Source organism: Asterias rubens, chromosome 7 (assembly GCF_902459465.1).
Source record: "Asterias rubens chromosome 7, eAstRub1.3, whole genome shotgun sequence".
In the NCBI taxonomy this organism is placed as follows: domain Eukaryota; kingdom Metazoa; phylum Echinodermata; class Asteroidea; order Forcipulatida; family Asteriidae; genus Asterias; species Asterias rubens.
Genome location: NC_047068.1, coordinates 8,007,481 through 8,023,146, shown reverse-complemented (window position 1 = coordinate 8,023,146; position 15,666 = coordinate 8,007,481). Strand labels below are relative to the sequence as shown.

Here is a 15,666-nt window from a genome sequence, read left to right as displayed (position 1 = left end):
TTGTGGGAGGGATTCTCACTCTGCTGTTCGGCATCTTGGCACTCTTTTACTTTATTCCTAGGGTAAGTCCTCAAATTTGTGAGATGTTGGACATCAAATATTTCTGCAGTCGTTCAAAACTTATCCCCTTGCTCAAAAAGTCCATCAAGTTAAACATTGTTGTGACTGGTGCCCCAACCAATTTATGTTTAGCATAGAATTTTGCTAAGCAGTGTCTTCTGCTAAACAGCTTTATGCAATTTGTGACCCGCTCTGTGAAAATGAGTCAGATGTAGGCAATTTTAGGAATTGAGTTATATGCATGGGTAGAAAGAACACATCAGCAGCAGTAATTTGGTATGTGTCTAAGCTTTGGGGTGTATCGCGTTTCTGGGTTACTCCCATTTGAAATTAGCCACTAGACCATTTTTTGTGAAAAACGAATTACAAGTAAAATGATATTTTAAACTACCATTGTGTGCAAAAGGATACAAATTAGACATTTTCCACATTGAACTGTCCATAACTTATTATTGCATTGGGCGACATGTGACTCAATTTCACAGAGTGGGTCACATTTAGTGTTTTACTAAACATTCGGCCGTCCGTGGCAGCTAGCTTGGATTGCATGGAAAGGTCTATAGACTGTGCCCGTCAGCCATGTTTGTGAACATTTGAACCTCTTTAAAAATCCACCATTTTGTTTCCTTTACACGTTGGAAAAAAAATAATAATGTGAAAGCCTAGCCTTGCACAGTCTTTTGAAAACCTTAACTCAAACATTGTGCCATTGAAGAATATCATTACCGATATTGGGAATGGACATGGACTTTTTTTTTTATTTGACGCATTTTTATTTTGTTGTCTTTGTAGCCAGTGGTGATTGTGTCGAACCAGCCGCGTTCAGCGCAAACATCCAATCAGAGCCAGGCAAGCAGCGTAGACGGTTCAGCCGATGATATTCCAGAGGGGTACTCCAAGGTTGGGAAGATCATGTTCAACCCCAAGGAGATCCTGGGTCAAGGATGCGAGGGCACATTTGTCTACAAGTAGGTGTTTTATTATTTTATTTTTTTTTCAATTTGTTATGAGTTATCTCCCAACTGCCAACTCACATAGCCAGACGGCCACTAAAAGGTGAGGGCTGTAGACTTAAAGGCAGTGGACACTATTGGTAATAACTCAAAATAGTTATTAGCATAAAACCTTTCTTGGTGACGAGTAATGGGGAGAGGTTGATGGTATAAAACATTGTGAGAAACGGCTCCCTCTGAAGTGCCATAGTTTTCGAGAAAGAAGTAATTTTCTACGAATTTGATTTCAAGACCTCAGATTTAGAACTTGAGGTCTCGAAATCAACCATCTAAATGCTCACAACTCTTTGTGACAAGGGTGTTTTTTCTGTCATTATTATCTCGCAAGTGCGACGACCGATTGAGCTCAAATTTTCACAGGTTTGTTATTTTATGCATATGTTGAGATACACCAACTGTGAAGGCTAGTCTTTGACAATTACCAATAGTGTCCACTGCCTTTAACTGATTAGGCCTATCGACCCAAATTAACAGGGAAACATTGCCACCAACTCCTGGGGCTGAAACAGGGTTACCCATTCACAGTCTGTAAGGATGTAGGCTTGAGTATCATCCACTGTAGGAGCCTAGTTGTTGGAGCAGAATGCACTACCTTCCTAACTTTATGGCCATTAACCCTGGGCTCTAATAGAAAACCCGCCCAGCACTCAAGTTTGACCATATTTCCGACCACCTCAGGTTTTCAAACTTTTTGAGTTAACCTCGTCTATTTCCTTTCAAAGGTTCCCAACAACTTGTAAGTTAGAAAATAGTATTAGCTGTTGCAAACTAACCAAAGGGACCTTGCAAACGAATAGCTGGTGGCCTAAGTTTTTTTTTTAAGCTAAAATGTAAAATGTGTTTATACCAGTAAAAATAAATGTATCGAAACCTGCAAATTTCAAATACTTCTTTAGTTTGAGTCAATTTACATTATCCACAGTGTAACCAATCCAGCGATCTAAAATCAGAGCAAAAAAGTTTTGACATCGATACCACATGAAGCGAATGAACAGACCCAGCAATGAAGATGGGTACCTCTTAAAATATAAACCACATATATAATAATTCCACCCTCCCTACTCCATTTTCTCAGAGGGCGGTTTGATAATCGTGATGTAGCGGTCAAGAGGATCCTACCCGACTGCTTTAGTTTTGCAGATAGAGAAGTAGATTTACTCCGAGAGTCTGACGAACATCCAAACGTAATCCGCTACTTCTGTATGGTGAGTATCAAGGAGATGGGGGTTACTTTTCCTACTTTCGTCTGATTTCCAGATTGTTCATGAGCAACAACTTTAAAGTATTGGTAGAGCTGACAACATTTTCACAAACAGGGTTCATGTTTTTGTGTGTTCATTCATATACAAAACAAATTACAATCCAGCATAATTTTCAACACACAACCGAAATCAGCTATTGCACTTTTTTAGGCTTTCAGCCTAACGTTATTTCGACTATAACTTGATTTCAGAGGGAAATATTTCACAGAAAAAATGTTTTTAGGATGACCTTAATAATCAGTAAGCTATCAGATGAAAAATGAAACAATCTTATGTAATACAATGTTTCAGTGCAATCACCTTTTTATATTGTACAATTATATTTTTATCGTTGGCAGGGGTCTGGTTTTACACATCTTTTGATGACAGTTTTTATACTTTTGTTTTAACCTTGACAGCCCCTGTACAACTTGTAACTATTGTGTATGTCTAAAGATTTAAAATAAGTAAAAAATAAAATAAAATTATACAATTAAATGAAAGGATGTAGCTTTCTCTACTGTGTTTTTTACAGTAGGAAGTTTAATGAATTGTACCATGAATATTTATTCATAGGAGGAAGACCCACAGTTCCGATACATTGCCTTGGAGCTTTGCACAGCAACGTTACAAGAATATGCAGAAAATAGGAAGAGTTTTCAAAGTCTAGAAACAACTGATGTTTTAAATCAGGCAACGGCAGGGCTGGCACATCTTCACTCACTTAACATAGGTAGGTACCCAAAACAGTTTTGATTTTGTTTTACTTTCAGTGTTAAAGAGCCCTTGCGTTGATGTCGGGGTTGATGTCAGGGTAGGCAGTTTGCAAAGGTTCATTCAATTTTCACTCTTTAACTTTTTTTTTATCACTTGGTGACCGAACAAATTTGTGGCCGCCCGCAAGTTTTTACACTAGCCCACATGTAATAATGCACACCATTTTCAAAGCGAATTTTATTTTGCAAAATTGTGTTTTCACTCGCATGTGGCAAGTAAATGTCCCGAACCTAGTATGATTTTTATTAACAGTGAGTTGTCAGATTGAAAATAATAGGGACTCTTAAGGCCAAAACCAGGGCAACTGGGGCTTTTGCCTATATGTCAACTCTGTATTTGTGTTCTTAGTTTGTAGAAACGGTTACACAGGACTGTTTCTAATGCATTACAATTTTCCGATCTCAGTTCACAGAGACATCAAACCTCACAACGTCTTAATATCCCAGCCGAACCAACACGGTCAGATCAAAGCCATGATCTCCGACTTTGGACTTTGCAAGAAGCTATCTGCAGGTCGGAGGTCATTCTCTAGGAGGTCAGGGGCAGCGGGGACAGATGGATGGATTGCTCCTGAAATGCTGACCGGTGAAGAACGAACAGTAAGTCTGTTGTTTACCAAAGTGTTTAGAAATTGGGATTTCAAAGTTACCTGCACATTAAGGGAAAGCTCCATTACAGATTTTCTTAGTTTCGCCACAAAAACTTAGACCCTATACATCCTTTTCCACCAGTGGATGAACAGTGAATGACTTGGGTCATTAGCCTTTTTGAGACATGGAGGACACTACAGGAGTGCACTCTCTGGTTTGGGTGTATACAGACAAATTTACCCAAACCTAATAGTGTCATAGTGCTGTGTCCACCATACCCCAAAATGGCTTATTAAATTTAATGGATGAGCATATAACTTACCTGAGGCAGTCAGCAGCCCTATTGTTTATGCAAGATCCAATTAAGTCCACTGTTTGGAAAAGGAATAACATGGAGATATCAGGTGTTAGTTGTCAGATGAAAAGGATGTTTTATTTTTGTACTTTGTAATGAAACTATTTATTATAGATAAATTGGTAGCTCATCACCGGGTGCTTTCAGATTCTTTTTTTAGTGGTAAGGACATCTGCTCTATAATGGGCGGATGGGTAGTTGGTTTAAATCCCGCCTGAGTGGTATGCCAGTGAATTTTGTTTTACTGCAGGATTTGGGGAAAGCATGGAGTATACAGCGCATATCACAAAGCGGTGTAGGTTTAAACACAAATGGAAGTTCTTATCCCTGATGCAGTCCAAACGTCTCATATTTGTACTTAAGAATTGGTCTGATGCATGTACATCAACAAACCACCATCAGAGAGGTAGACCGGTGGTGAAACAATAGAAATGTGCAGATTTGTACGCACTGCGCACATGTTTGGCCAATGACCAACCTCCTTTTGACCTCTAGGCGAGGGTGCCCTTCCTCATAATGACGTCATATGCATTAGGTCCATAGTAATACTAACAATATATTTTTCTTTGTGTGTACTATTAAACAGACGACGGCCGTAGACATATTCTCTCTGGGCTGTGTGTTTTATTACATCCTTTCTGGTGGCAAGCATCCGTTCGGTGACGCCTTACACAGACAGGCCAACATCTTAGCTGGAAAATCAGCGCTAGAAAAAATTCCCCAAGGTAAAAATTTGTTTTTTATCTTTTGTTGTCCTTATCTTTTAAATATTTGTGTTACGGGCGGATCAAATCAGAACCAATTATTTGGGCTGTGTGTAGCAAACATGGAACTTTTTATCAGGGATTCATTGGGAGACTTTGGGACGGTAAGTGCGGGGCTCGAATTTGGGGAAAAAATCCACAAGACCGCAGGGCTTGTTGCTCAGAATTTTTACTGGACTGGAAGATTTTTTACAAGACCAAAATTTTTTTAGGAAAAAAAAAAGTTAACACGATAGAACAGCAGGCCTTTTTCATCCCTTAGGAGGCTTTTTTTTTGCTGTGAAACCCAATCAATAAAGTTCCATATACCTACTTCACGTCATTCTCGCCGCCTCAAAAAAAAAAATTCTGATTTGACAGGCAAATCACCAAAAAAACACTGCAACGTGCAGCATTCATAAAAAGATCGTCATAAAAAAAGATTGACCAAAAATTTGACAGCAGTAGTCAGAAGCTCATCACTGTTGGTAGCCATACTAAGCAAGACGTTTGGCAACAAGACCTTACTTTTAATCCATGCAACACAGGGATGTGTGGTATTGCAACCAGACCTTCTTAATGCAAATTCAACACTCCTTTGTAAGGTAACAGACTTTACACATGGTCAGTGGTAAACAAACATGGCTGTACTAAGGTGTGCCGCCGCGCTGGGTACCAACACATTACTCCCTCGTCCCTGCTCGCTCACTCCCCGGGTGCATAAACATAAATGGTTTGAGACTAGATGTACAAGGTGTGGGCATGAGTAAACTGAATGGAAAACTTGTATGCAGCCTGATGCACGTGAAAAAAGGACGGATTGATGTTCAGCAAGCGTGCTCAGAACACTGATTTGACGACAAGTAAAACAAAAACTTTTATTTTAAATGAGATTGAAATACATTTTTTAATGAAAGATAATATATTTCATATAATTATTTGTAATAGTAACTATATTAGTATGCATAAAAAAAACACAAGACCGCCGGACTTGTTCGGCATAAAGTTTACTGGACCGAAGCTAAAATCACTGGCCTCGGGCCTGCGGTCCAGCGTGAAATTCGAGCCCTGAAGTGGCAGCAGACTTACCAGGTAAATTTCCATTGTTTACGTAGTTCTGAGCGTGCGCACATGACCGAGAACAATGGATTTTACCTGGTAAGTCTGCTGCCACCAAGCGTCCCAAAAGTCTCCCATTTCATAGCACTGCTAACTATAGCAAGAATTTACTTAAGAGTTAGCAGGGAAGTTTCGCTTTGACATGCGTACTCCACATTACAAGGCATTCTACCCTTACACATCTAGCGCAGAAATTCGGCATTTAAACAGTAAGCAGAGAATGGTAATCATAAGCACATAGTTTGGCGGTAAGCAGAGCCATGAAATTGGGCACAGTAGAAATAAAACCGTCTCTGAATGAAATTTTTTTTTAGTTATGATTTTCCTATTATTTCAATGTAAAAAAATTATGATTTTTTGTTCCTGTTCATTTCCAGATGATTTAATATCTAGGGAGCTAATTACGCAGATGATTGAACGTCTGCCTGCAGACAGACCCGTTTCAAAAAGCATCCTCAAACATCCATTCTTCTGGAATCGAGAAAAACAACTCATGTTCTTCCAGGTAAAAAAAAACAAATTCTTTTTTTTATGTTGATTTGCACTTTCAGTGTTTAAATCTCTCTTGTTTTCCTTGCAACATTTACCAGTATTAATAAGGGAGTTAAAGGGTAGCGACGAGTTCTTTAACAGCTGTTCACGGCTTTGGCCTTTATCACACGGCAATGATCCTGCAAGGTTTTAAACGGACGTTTAAGAACGGGTCCCTACTCTTTTATTCCCATTCATAATTGGCCTTTTGTTAACAAACATTTAATAAATATAGACACTTTGACAATTGAAAAATCAAGGTTTGTTTTTTTTTTTTTACTTTGTGAAGAACCTGTTTGATGCGCGTTGGTTGTGTGTACGCGCGCTCGCTTTGAAATAGATAACGCGCACGCGCTTAGAAATAGATTATGCGCCGTTACTAATAGCGGTTATAAGCAGCCCCATCTGGTCATTATCAACCGTTTAAACACCCCCATGTGACGCGCTCTCCACCAATAGGAGTAGCGAAACTGTCTGAGTTATTTATGAATAGCTGATCAATCACACTGAACCGTTCAGCTGTCTGTGTATGGTGGAGCAACTGTGCACAAAGCTGTGCTGTGTATATGCACTCACTTTATGACATTGCACTGCAGGTTTGCAGAGTGCTTGTATCTTTCATCCTCTTTCAATGCTTTGTGTTTAGGTACAGGTTGATCTGGAGTACAATGTAGATGCATCATTCGCAATTCAGCTTTTAGCTGCAAGTAAGGATGATTCAAGTGGCAAAAGGTCAAACAAGTTTTCACATGAATTTCCTGGCAAGTCAATCTCTTGGAAAGGAGCTTATCAGTTCTTATCCAAACGAGAAACATTTGCAGAATTTACTTTTACTTTGGTCCATTAAGTTAATTTGAAAGTTTATTATACTGTTCTTACTAGGATGTCAGTGATAGGATCGAGAAAGAAGCTCTCGATTGTGCCTTGCTTGTTGCCTTGGAAACCAATGCAGCTGATGTTGTGAAGAAAGATTGGAGGGCAAATATAACGGAAGAGTTACAAACAGGTGAGGACATAAACCATGCGCTCTTAAAAATCAAGTCGATTATCGGTCGTTACATATAACCAATGATGTTCTTTTCCTTCACATCGTTACTAAATGTAACTAACATTTTGTTATTTTGCAGATCTTCGTAAATTCCGAGCTTACAAAGGGAAGTCAGTACGTGATCTAATCAGAGCAATGAGGAATAAGGTAGGTGCTTTGAGAGGATCTCAAAAAGGTTTGAGTTTCATTAACATAAAAAAATGTGTACAAATCCCAAACCCCTTAGAACTACTTACAAGAGTTCCTTCACATCCAATTTAAACGATCACATCACAAGAATATTCATGGGAATTCGGTATTTGTGGTCAGAGGCAAGCTCAATTCAATTCGATTCAAACCTTCTTCACTAGTTTCTGCAAAATAGTCTGTATCTGTAAAAAATGTCTGAAGACGTTTGAGATACTGAGTGAGGTTTTCCATAAAGACATCTTGTGCTATAATGGAAATGACATTGCTTGGCAACGTTTTCCCGTCTTTAATTGTGGATGGCAAAAAAACTGTTGCTGTAAGCCTTGACGGAATGTGTCGAATTTGCAGAAATTGCAGATGGTGTTTTCTTGAAGGTCTAGTTGATTGTTGTGCAAAGTCACAGAAATGGATGCAAACTAGATTATTATGTGTTGAGCCCGGTTCGTTCTTCATGCGAATACAAATGCAAACTAAATTTTGGTGACATAATAGTCATTATGGGCTCCCCTTCTAATTGTGATGCAAGAAAATTTGCTTTGCACAAAGCATTCGCATGAGGTATGAACCAGGCTTTAATAAAAAAAATGCCATCGCTGGGTTAAAAAGGTTATTTTCCTGGCACTAATTCCTAGTTGACTTGTTTCCCATAGAAACACCACTACAGGGAGCTACCAGACGAGGTCAAGGAGTCGTTGGGTCCGGTACCAGACGGCTTCATCTACTATTTCACATCGCGCTTCCCCAGACTACTTCTGCACGTCTACAAGGTCGTAGGTCAGCATTGCGGTGAGGAAAGAGTCTTCCAGAAGTACTATCCCCAACCTCAGGAAACGGAGTCTGTGCCACTCATTATGAGGTAAAATGTGAGGGTCGGTCAGGGCCCGATTCCATAGAGCCGCTTACCAGAATAAGGTTACCAGCCAAAGTACTATGTAACATGTACAACTTGTGAATGGTATCCTGCTCATTTCTGCTTAGCAGAGATGTGTCAAGCAATTATATTCTAAAGTAGCTCTATGAAATGGGGCCCTTGTCACATCGGCCCTCTGGTGGTGGAAAGATGTCCAGGGTCAGTGAAGCAGGGAGGTCAAAGTGTGGGTGCTCCCCATAGGTATGTTCCGTAGTAGTTATCTTTAAATCTACACCTGATGCACAGAGCTCAGGATTCATCTTAAGATGGATCAAGCTAAACAAGTCATTTGTTTGGAAATATCAGTTTGGAGAAACGAGCCAAAACAGACCAACTGGGGCAAAGTTTTCACCATTATTTTGGGGGAAATTTAAATACCAAAATATATCTTATTATATATTGCCAACGTTCTTCCTGATAAATTACATCAGAGAAGGGTTAAGATTAGCATTGAAAGAAAATGTGCCAATTAACAACTCGACTTGAAACCCTTTTTCTCAGATTTATTCTTGCACTTCTCTTGGTGTTTCAACTTTCAAAAGTTTTTAACCAAAGGAGGTATCAAGATAACACTCTTTTAATATGAACACTGTATAAGTAAAACATTTAAAATTACCTGGGTTCGACAAATGACTCATGTTGCTTGATGGCATCACATTTGACAATAGACCTTATGCATTGACGTCATCCAGCCGCCATCTTTGAGGTCAAACGGTGACGAAACAATCGAAACGCACATAGATTGGCCAATGAACAACCTCCTTTTGACCTCAAGGCGAGGGCGCCGTACTGAAATGACGTCATGTGCATAAGTTCTATGGGGTAAGGAAGGGTTTACAATGGAACAGGAACTTCCTCATACTTCCATACCACAAACCCGAGGCCAGCGATTTAAGCATCAGGCCAGTAAACTCTCAACCGGACAAGCCTGGTGGTCTTCTGTTTTCTTTTAAAGGGACACGTTACCTTGGATCGGTCGAGTTGATCTATGAAAAGTGTGAAATTGTTTGTATGAAATGCATATGGTTAGAAAGATGTTTTAATGTAGTCTAGACCAGATTTTAAAAAAAACTTTGAGTAAAAGTTGGTAACACACCTGATTTAACTAATTTGGGGGTGCTGAATCCGAAATTGACGGATACCAAGAATTTTTAGTCCTTCACCCTGAAAAATCAAATTTAAAACAATACAGAAAACCTAGCAGACGACGGACTTCTCACGTGAAAAATAGTCAGGTTCTGCTGTGGTTCCATATTGATGTTGTCAGGATACCATACAGGGCAGGTACCCGGGTGCAGGTCAGGTATCCGTAACAAACTTTTGAGTGTACTGGATAGATCTGCAATCAAATTGCACTTTCAGAGGGACCAACAGGTGCTTTCAATGTCAATTTGAAGGACTAAAAAAATTCTTGGTATCCACCATTTTCGGATTCAGCACCCCTAAATTAGTTAAATCAGGTATGTTACCAACTTTTACTCAAAAATGCCGCTCACTTCCTTATAAACTAGAGCCCTTTTTGGAAATCTGGTCTAGACTAATAGTGGAATATAATGATCCTCAAAAATTTGCCTCGAAATTGCGTGGGTTTCCTTTTATTTTGCGAACTAACACAGTCGGCCATTTTGTTGATTAAAATATTTGACTCCACAAAATGGCGTTTTGTCTAAGGAAAACCATGCAATTTCTAGGCATTTTTGTGTGGATCATTATATTCTACTTTTACAACATCTTTCCAACCAATGCATTTTATAATAATTAACGATTTTCAAACGCTTTTCATAGACCAACTCGCCCGATCCAAGGCAACGTTTCCGTTTAATAGAATAATATAAGGCTACCTCAGTTTGCAATATCTTTGTGTTTGCACTAGCTTATAATGCGATCAACTCACCTTACTCTAATAAACTAACAATTTGGCAACAGTGCCTAAATCGTGAACATTGTTGACACAAGCTTATAATACATTCAACTCACCTCACATAGTGATCGCGTTTTCATTAATTTTTGTTTATCGTCTGTGTTGAAAGGAGTGTAAATATTATTTGAATGTGTATTTATTATTTGCAATGTTATCTTAAAGCCATTGGACCCTTTCGGTACAGAAAAAAAAAAAAGTTCACAGATTTACAAATAAGTTACAGGGTTTACAGAAGGTAGTGGTGAAATACTTCTCTTGAAATATTATTCCATGAAATGCTTTACTTTTTGAGAAAACAGTAAAACAATATCAATTCTCGTTAACAAGAATTACGGATTTATTTTAAACACATGTCATGACACGGCGAAACGCGCGGATACAAGGGTGGGTTTTCCCGTTATTTTCTCCCGACTCCGATGACCAATTAAACCCAAATTTTCACAGGTTTGTTATTAGATATAGAAGTTGTGATACACGAAGTGTGGGCCTTGGACAATACTGTTTACCGAAAGGGTCCAATGGCTATAAACTCTCACCTTCTTTTTCAAAAGCAGGAACCATAGTGGATTCCTGAGTAAAATTAAAGTTTATTTTCAAACCTTGACATACCTAACTTGATACCAAGTGACATTACTGTAGTGTTCTGTAGAGGAAGATAGTGATTTGAAGTCAGATTTAATTTAACAATTACTGATGATCAAATCTTGGTGCTGGGTTGTTCAAATTGGTAGAAAAGTAACGTCTGTGTCAAAAGAATTCCATGTAATTTATAAGTAATCAATCAATCAAGTGCATTCCATTTTTAATATCAATTTTTTTAAAGATTTTTAAAATTAATTATGAACAGAAGTCCGGTAAAAATTTTGTTTGAACTCATATGCGGAATGTCAGACATGCAGGTTCAGTTTGTCAATTTTTTTTAAAACCTCGCAAGACTAAGTACCGTGTTTTTAAACAGTGTTTTCAAACAGTGTAGCTGAGAAATCAAAAATGAGGAAATCATTCGAGAAGTTGCATGCCTCGGTTGCATGTTTATGTCTGCGTTATTTTGACTTTTCAATACCATAAACATAAAGACAGCTTCATAGAATTTTTTGCAGACAAATATCGCAGAATGATTGCTAGGCAGAGCAACAAATTAAGTTGTAGTGAAAGAGTGGCTGGTGCTGAACTGTTGAAGCTGCTTTTCATCATTGCATAAAGTAGTTGTTGCTACAAAAAAAACTCATGCAGTCATTAAAGTGCAACATTATATTTTCTTCTTTGCAATAACCTGACTAACTTGGCTGCTTTACCACTAACAGAGTTGGGTTACCCCTAACCCTAACACTAGATATTGAGGGTGGTATCCGTAGACAAAATTGAAATCACACTTTCAAGGCAGTGGACACTATTGGTAATTACTCAAAATAATTATTAACATAAAACCTTACTTGGTAACGAGTAATGGGGAGAGGTTGATAGTATAAAACATTGTGGGAAACGGCTCCCTCTGAAGTGACGTAGTTTTTGAGAAAGAAGTAATTTTCCACGAATTTGGTTTCGAAGACCTCAGATTAAGAATTTGAGTTCTCGAAGTCAAGCATGTGAAAGCACACAACTTAGTGTGACAAGGGTGTTTTTTCTTTCATTATTATCTTGCAACTTCGACGACCAATCGATCTCAAATTTTCACTTTGGTTTTTTTGTTATGCATATGTTGAGATACACCATGTGAGAAGACTTGTCTTTGACAATTATCAATAGTGTCTACTGTCTTTAATCATTTACAATGAACTGTGAAGAATTTGTTTTCCTTTAAATACATGCATCATGTGTATTGTTCAATAGTGAAGTAATCATCATTCATTGGTTGCACTGAAGAAGCATCACATTTTGTATACAATATATTTTACTGGATGATACTTAGTATTATTAAGTATTCTTGGATTATTTATTTGTACTTATATAATATATTATTTGATATAACACTTCAACTGGAGTTGAAATAAAGCACAAAATAAGACACATGGACTACTGTTTGTGTTTTTATTATAGTTCAGTGAGCCCAAGGACTTCGCTCTCCTCTTCAAAAATGACATTAACAGCTCACTGGGTTCCAATCTATTTCTCACCATTAACCCTCTCACTCTTGGTCCCAGTGAGTTGACCAACCACTTAAAACCATCCAAATGCACCAGTTGTGTGTTTTGGCACTTGGCCATACACGGAACTGACCCTGTGTTGTGTTAATTGTGTATGCGTTTGATTAGCTTCCCCGTGTCAACCCCGCGGTGCTCACACAAGAGCTAATCGAACGATCACTCACCCTCTCGTGGTGACGTCCATGCGCCTGGGGCCAGCCCCCAAATGACCCACTCCACAAGCAGGGCACTTGGGGCTGACGTGGGTGACCCCCTGGAACGACGTCGAAGCTATTCGAACGCACCGGGGTCGACCCAGGGAAGCTAATTGAATGCACCCTATGTGTGTACATGTGACTACTTAATATGATTTTGCAGGCTGGCACAATGTATATGGGATTTGAGACATTGTATGGTGATGATGTCGAATGCTATGCTGATCTCATTCTGAAGTCCATAAGCCAGTTTATAGCTGGGTCCTTAGCCAGGCTGAGGGCTTCGATGCCACCATCAAGGTGAGAGAGTGGGCAGTCGGCTATAATGTAGCGCATCGTCTGGGGTTCACCACAGTCACAAAGCGGAGATGCCAGGTAGCCCCACTTGTGTAGGCTGTTGCAGGATGGCCCTGCGTCGGTCGGGAACCGGTTCAAGAAACACCAATGGCCGCGGGAGAGGTCCAATTTTAGCCCAATTCCAACTAAAACACTAGACTCACCCCCTTGTGATTTAATCAATTGTTAGTCCATTTTCAACAAATTGCAAGACTTACCCCTTGTGATTGTATCTGTTTTAAGCCCAATTTCAACAAAAATGGAAGGCTTACCCCTTGTGATTTTATCTGTTTTTAGCCCAAATTCAACAGAAATGCAAGACTTACCCCTTGTGATTTTATCTGTTTTAAGCCCAATTTCAACAAAAATGGAAGGCTTACCCCTTGTGATTTTATCTGTTTTTAGCCCAAATTCAACAAAAATGCAAGGCTAACCCCATGTGATTTACTCTGTTTTGAGCCCAATTTCAACAAAAATACAAGGCTAACCTCTTGTGATTTTATCAATTTTCTTGCAAAATTTCAACCAATATGCAAAGCTCACCCCTTGTGATTTTATCTGTTTTAAGCCCAATTTTATCAAAAATGCAAGTCTTACCCCTTGTAATTTTTATCTGATTTTAGCCCAGATTCGAAAAAATGCAAGTCTTACCCCTTGTGATTTAATCTCATTTTAGCCCAATTTCAACAAAAATGCAAGTCTTACCCCTTGTGATTTTATCAGTTTTTTGCCCAATTTCAACAAAAATGCAAGGCTAACCCCTTGTGATTTTATGTTTTTAGCCCAAATTCAACAGAAATGCAAGACTTACCCCCTTGTGATTTTATCCCTTTGTAGCCCAATTTCAACAAAAATGCAAGGCTTACCCCTTGTGATTTTTTGCCAAATTTTAACAAAATGCAAAGCTAAACCCTTGTAAATTTTATCTGTTTTTAGCACTTGTGATTTTATAGTTTTTTTGCCAAATTTCAACAAAAATGCAAGGCTAACCCCATGTGATTTACTCTGTTTTGAGCCCAATTTCAACAAAAATGCAAGGCTAACCTCTTGTGATTTTATCAATTTTTTTGCAAAATTTCAACCAATATGCAAAGCTCACCCCTTGTGATTTTATCTGTTTTAAGCCCAATTTTATCAAAAATGCAAGTCTTACCCCGTGTAATTTTTATCTGATTTTAGCCCAGATTCGAAAAAATGCAAGTCTTACCCCTTGTGATTTAATCTCATTTTAGCCCAATTTCAACAAAAATGCAAGTCTTACCCCTTGTGATTTTATCAGTTTTTTGCACAATTTCAACAAAAATGCAAGGCTAACCCCTTGTGATTTTATGTTTTTAGCCCAATTTCAACAAAAATGGAAGGCTTACCCCTTGTGATTTTATCTGTTTTTAGCCCAATTTCAACAAAAATGCAAGGCTTACCCCTTGTGATTTTATCAATTTTTAGCCCAATGTAACCCCTTGGATGTTATTTGTTTTTAGCCCAACTTTCAACAAAAATGCAAGGCCTACCCCTTGTGATTTAAGTCTACTTTAACCCAATTTCAACAAAAATGCAAGGCAATTACCCCCTGTGATTTTAACAATTTTTAGCCCAATTTCACCCGAAATGCAAGGCTTAACTATTGTGAATTTTGAATCCCTTTTTAGCGCCCAATTCAACCAATAGCATGGCTTACGCCCTTGTGATGCTATCTGTTTGTAGCACATTTCAACAAAAATGCAAGGGTTACCCCTTGTGTATTTTATCTGGTTTTATAGCCCAATTTAAAAAAAAATGCAAGGCGGTCACCCCTTGTGAGTTTTCATGTTTTGTAGCCTAATTTCAACAAAATGCAAGTCTTACCGTCATTGTGATTTTATGTTTTAAGCCTAATTTCAACAAAAATGCAAGCTACCCCTTGTGATTTTATCTGTATTTAGCCCAATTCAAAAAATGCAAGCTTACCCCTTATCAATTTCAACAAAAATGCAAGGCTTACCCCTTGTGATTTTATCAATTTTTAGCCAAATTTCAACAAAAATGCGAAGCTAACCCCTTGTGATTTTATTTGTTTTTAGCCCAATTTCAACAAAAATGCAAGGCTTACCCCTTGTGATTTTATCTACTTTTAACCCAATTTCAACAAAAATGCAAGGCTTACCCCCTGTGATTTTAACAATTTTTAGCCCAATTTCACCCGAAATGCAAGGCTTAACTATTGTGATTTTATCCCTTTTTAGCCCAATTTCAACAAATATGCAAGGCTTACCCCTTGTGATTCTATCTGTTTTTAGCACAATTTCAACAAAAATGCAAGGGTTACCCCTTGTGATTTTATCTGTTTTTAGCCCAATTTAAAAAAAAATGCAAGGCGTTACCCCTTGTGATTTTATGTTTTTAGCCTAATTTCAACAAAAATGCAAGGCTTACCCCTTGTGATTTTATGTTTTAAGCCTAATTTCAACAAAAATGCAAGGCTAACCCCTTGTGATTTTATCTGTATTTAGCCCAAT

The 15,666-nt window shown here is 38.4% G+C and overlaps 1 protein-coding gene across 1 annotated transcript in view; it reads left to right on the top strand.

The window, feature by feature from the left end:
- The window catches only part of LOC117292959 (serine/threonine-protein kinase/endoribonuclease IRE1-like), a gene marked incomplete in the record, with an annotated part of 24,051 nt that extends 14,740 nt beyond the window's left edge, over window positions 1-9,311 (top strand). Inside the window, 10 exon segments of the mRNA XM_033775140.1 lie at window positions 1-62; window positions 853-1,028; window positions 2,149-2,278; window positions 2,891-3,047; window positions 3,497-3,690; window positions 4,623-4,761; window positions 6,276-6,403; window positions 7,312-7,435; window positions 7,557-7,624; window positions 8,317-9,311. Of these exon segments, the coding sequence (XP_033631031.1) occupies window positions 1-62; window positions 853-1,028; window positions 2,149-2,278; window positions 2,891-3,047; window positions 3,497-3,690; window positions 4,623-4,761; window positions 6,276-6,403; window positions 7,312-7,435; window positions 7,557-7,624; window positions 8,317-8,526 (1,388 nt within the window).
- Between the last annotated feature and the right edge of the window lie 6,355 nt (window positions 9,312-15,666).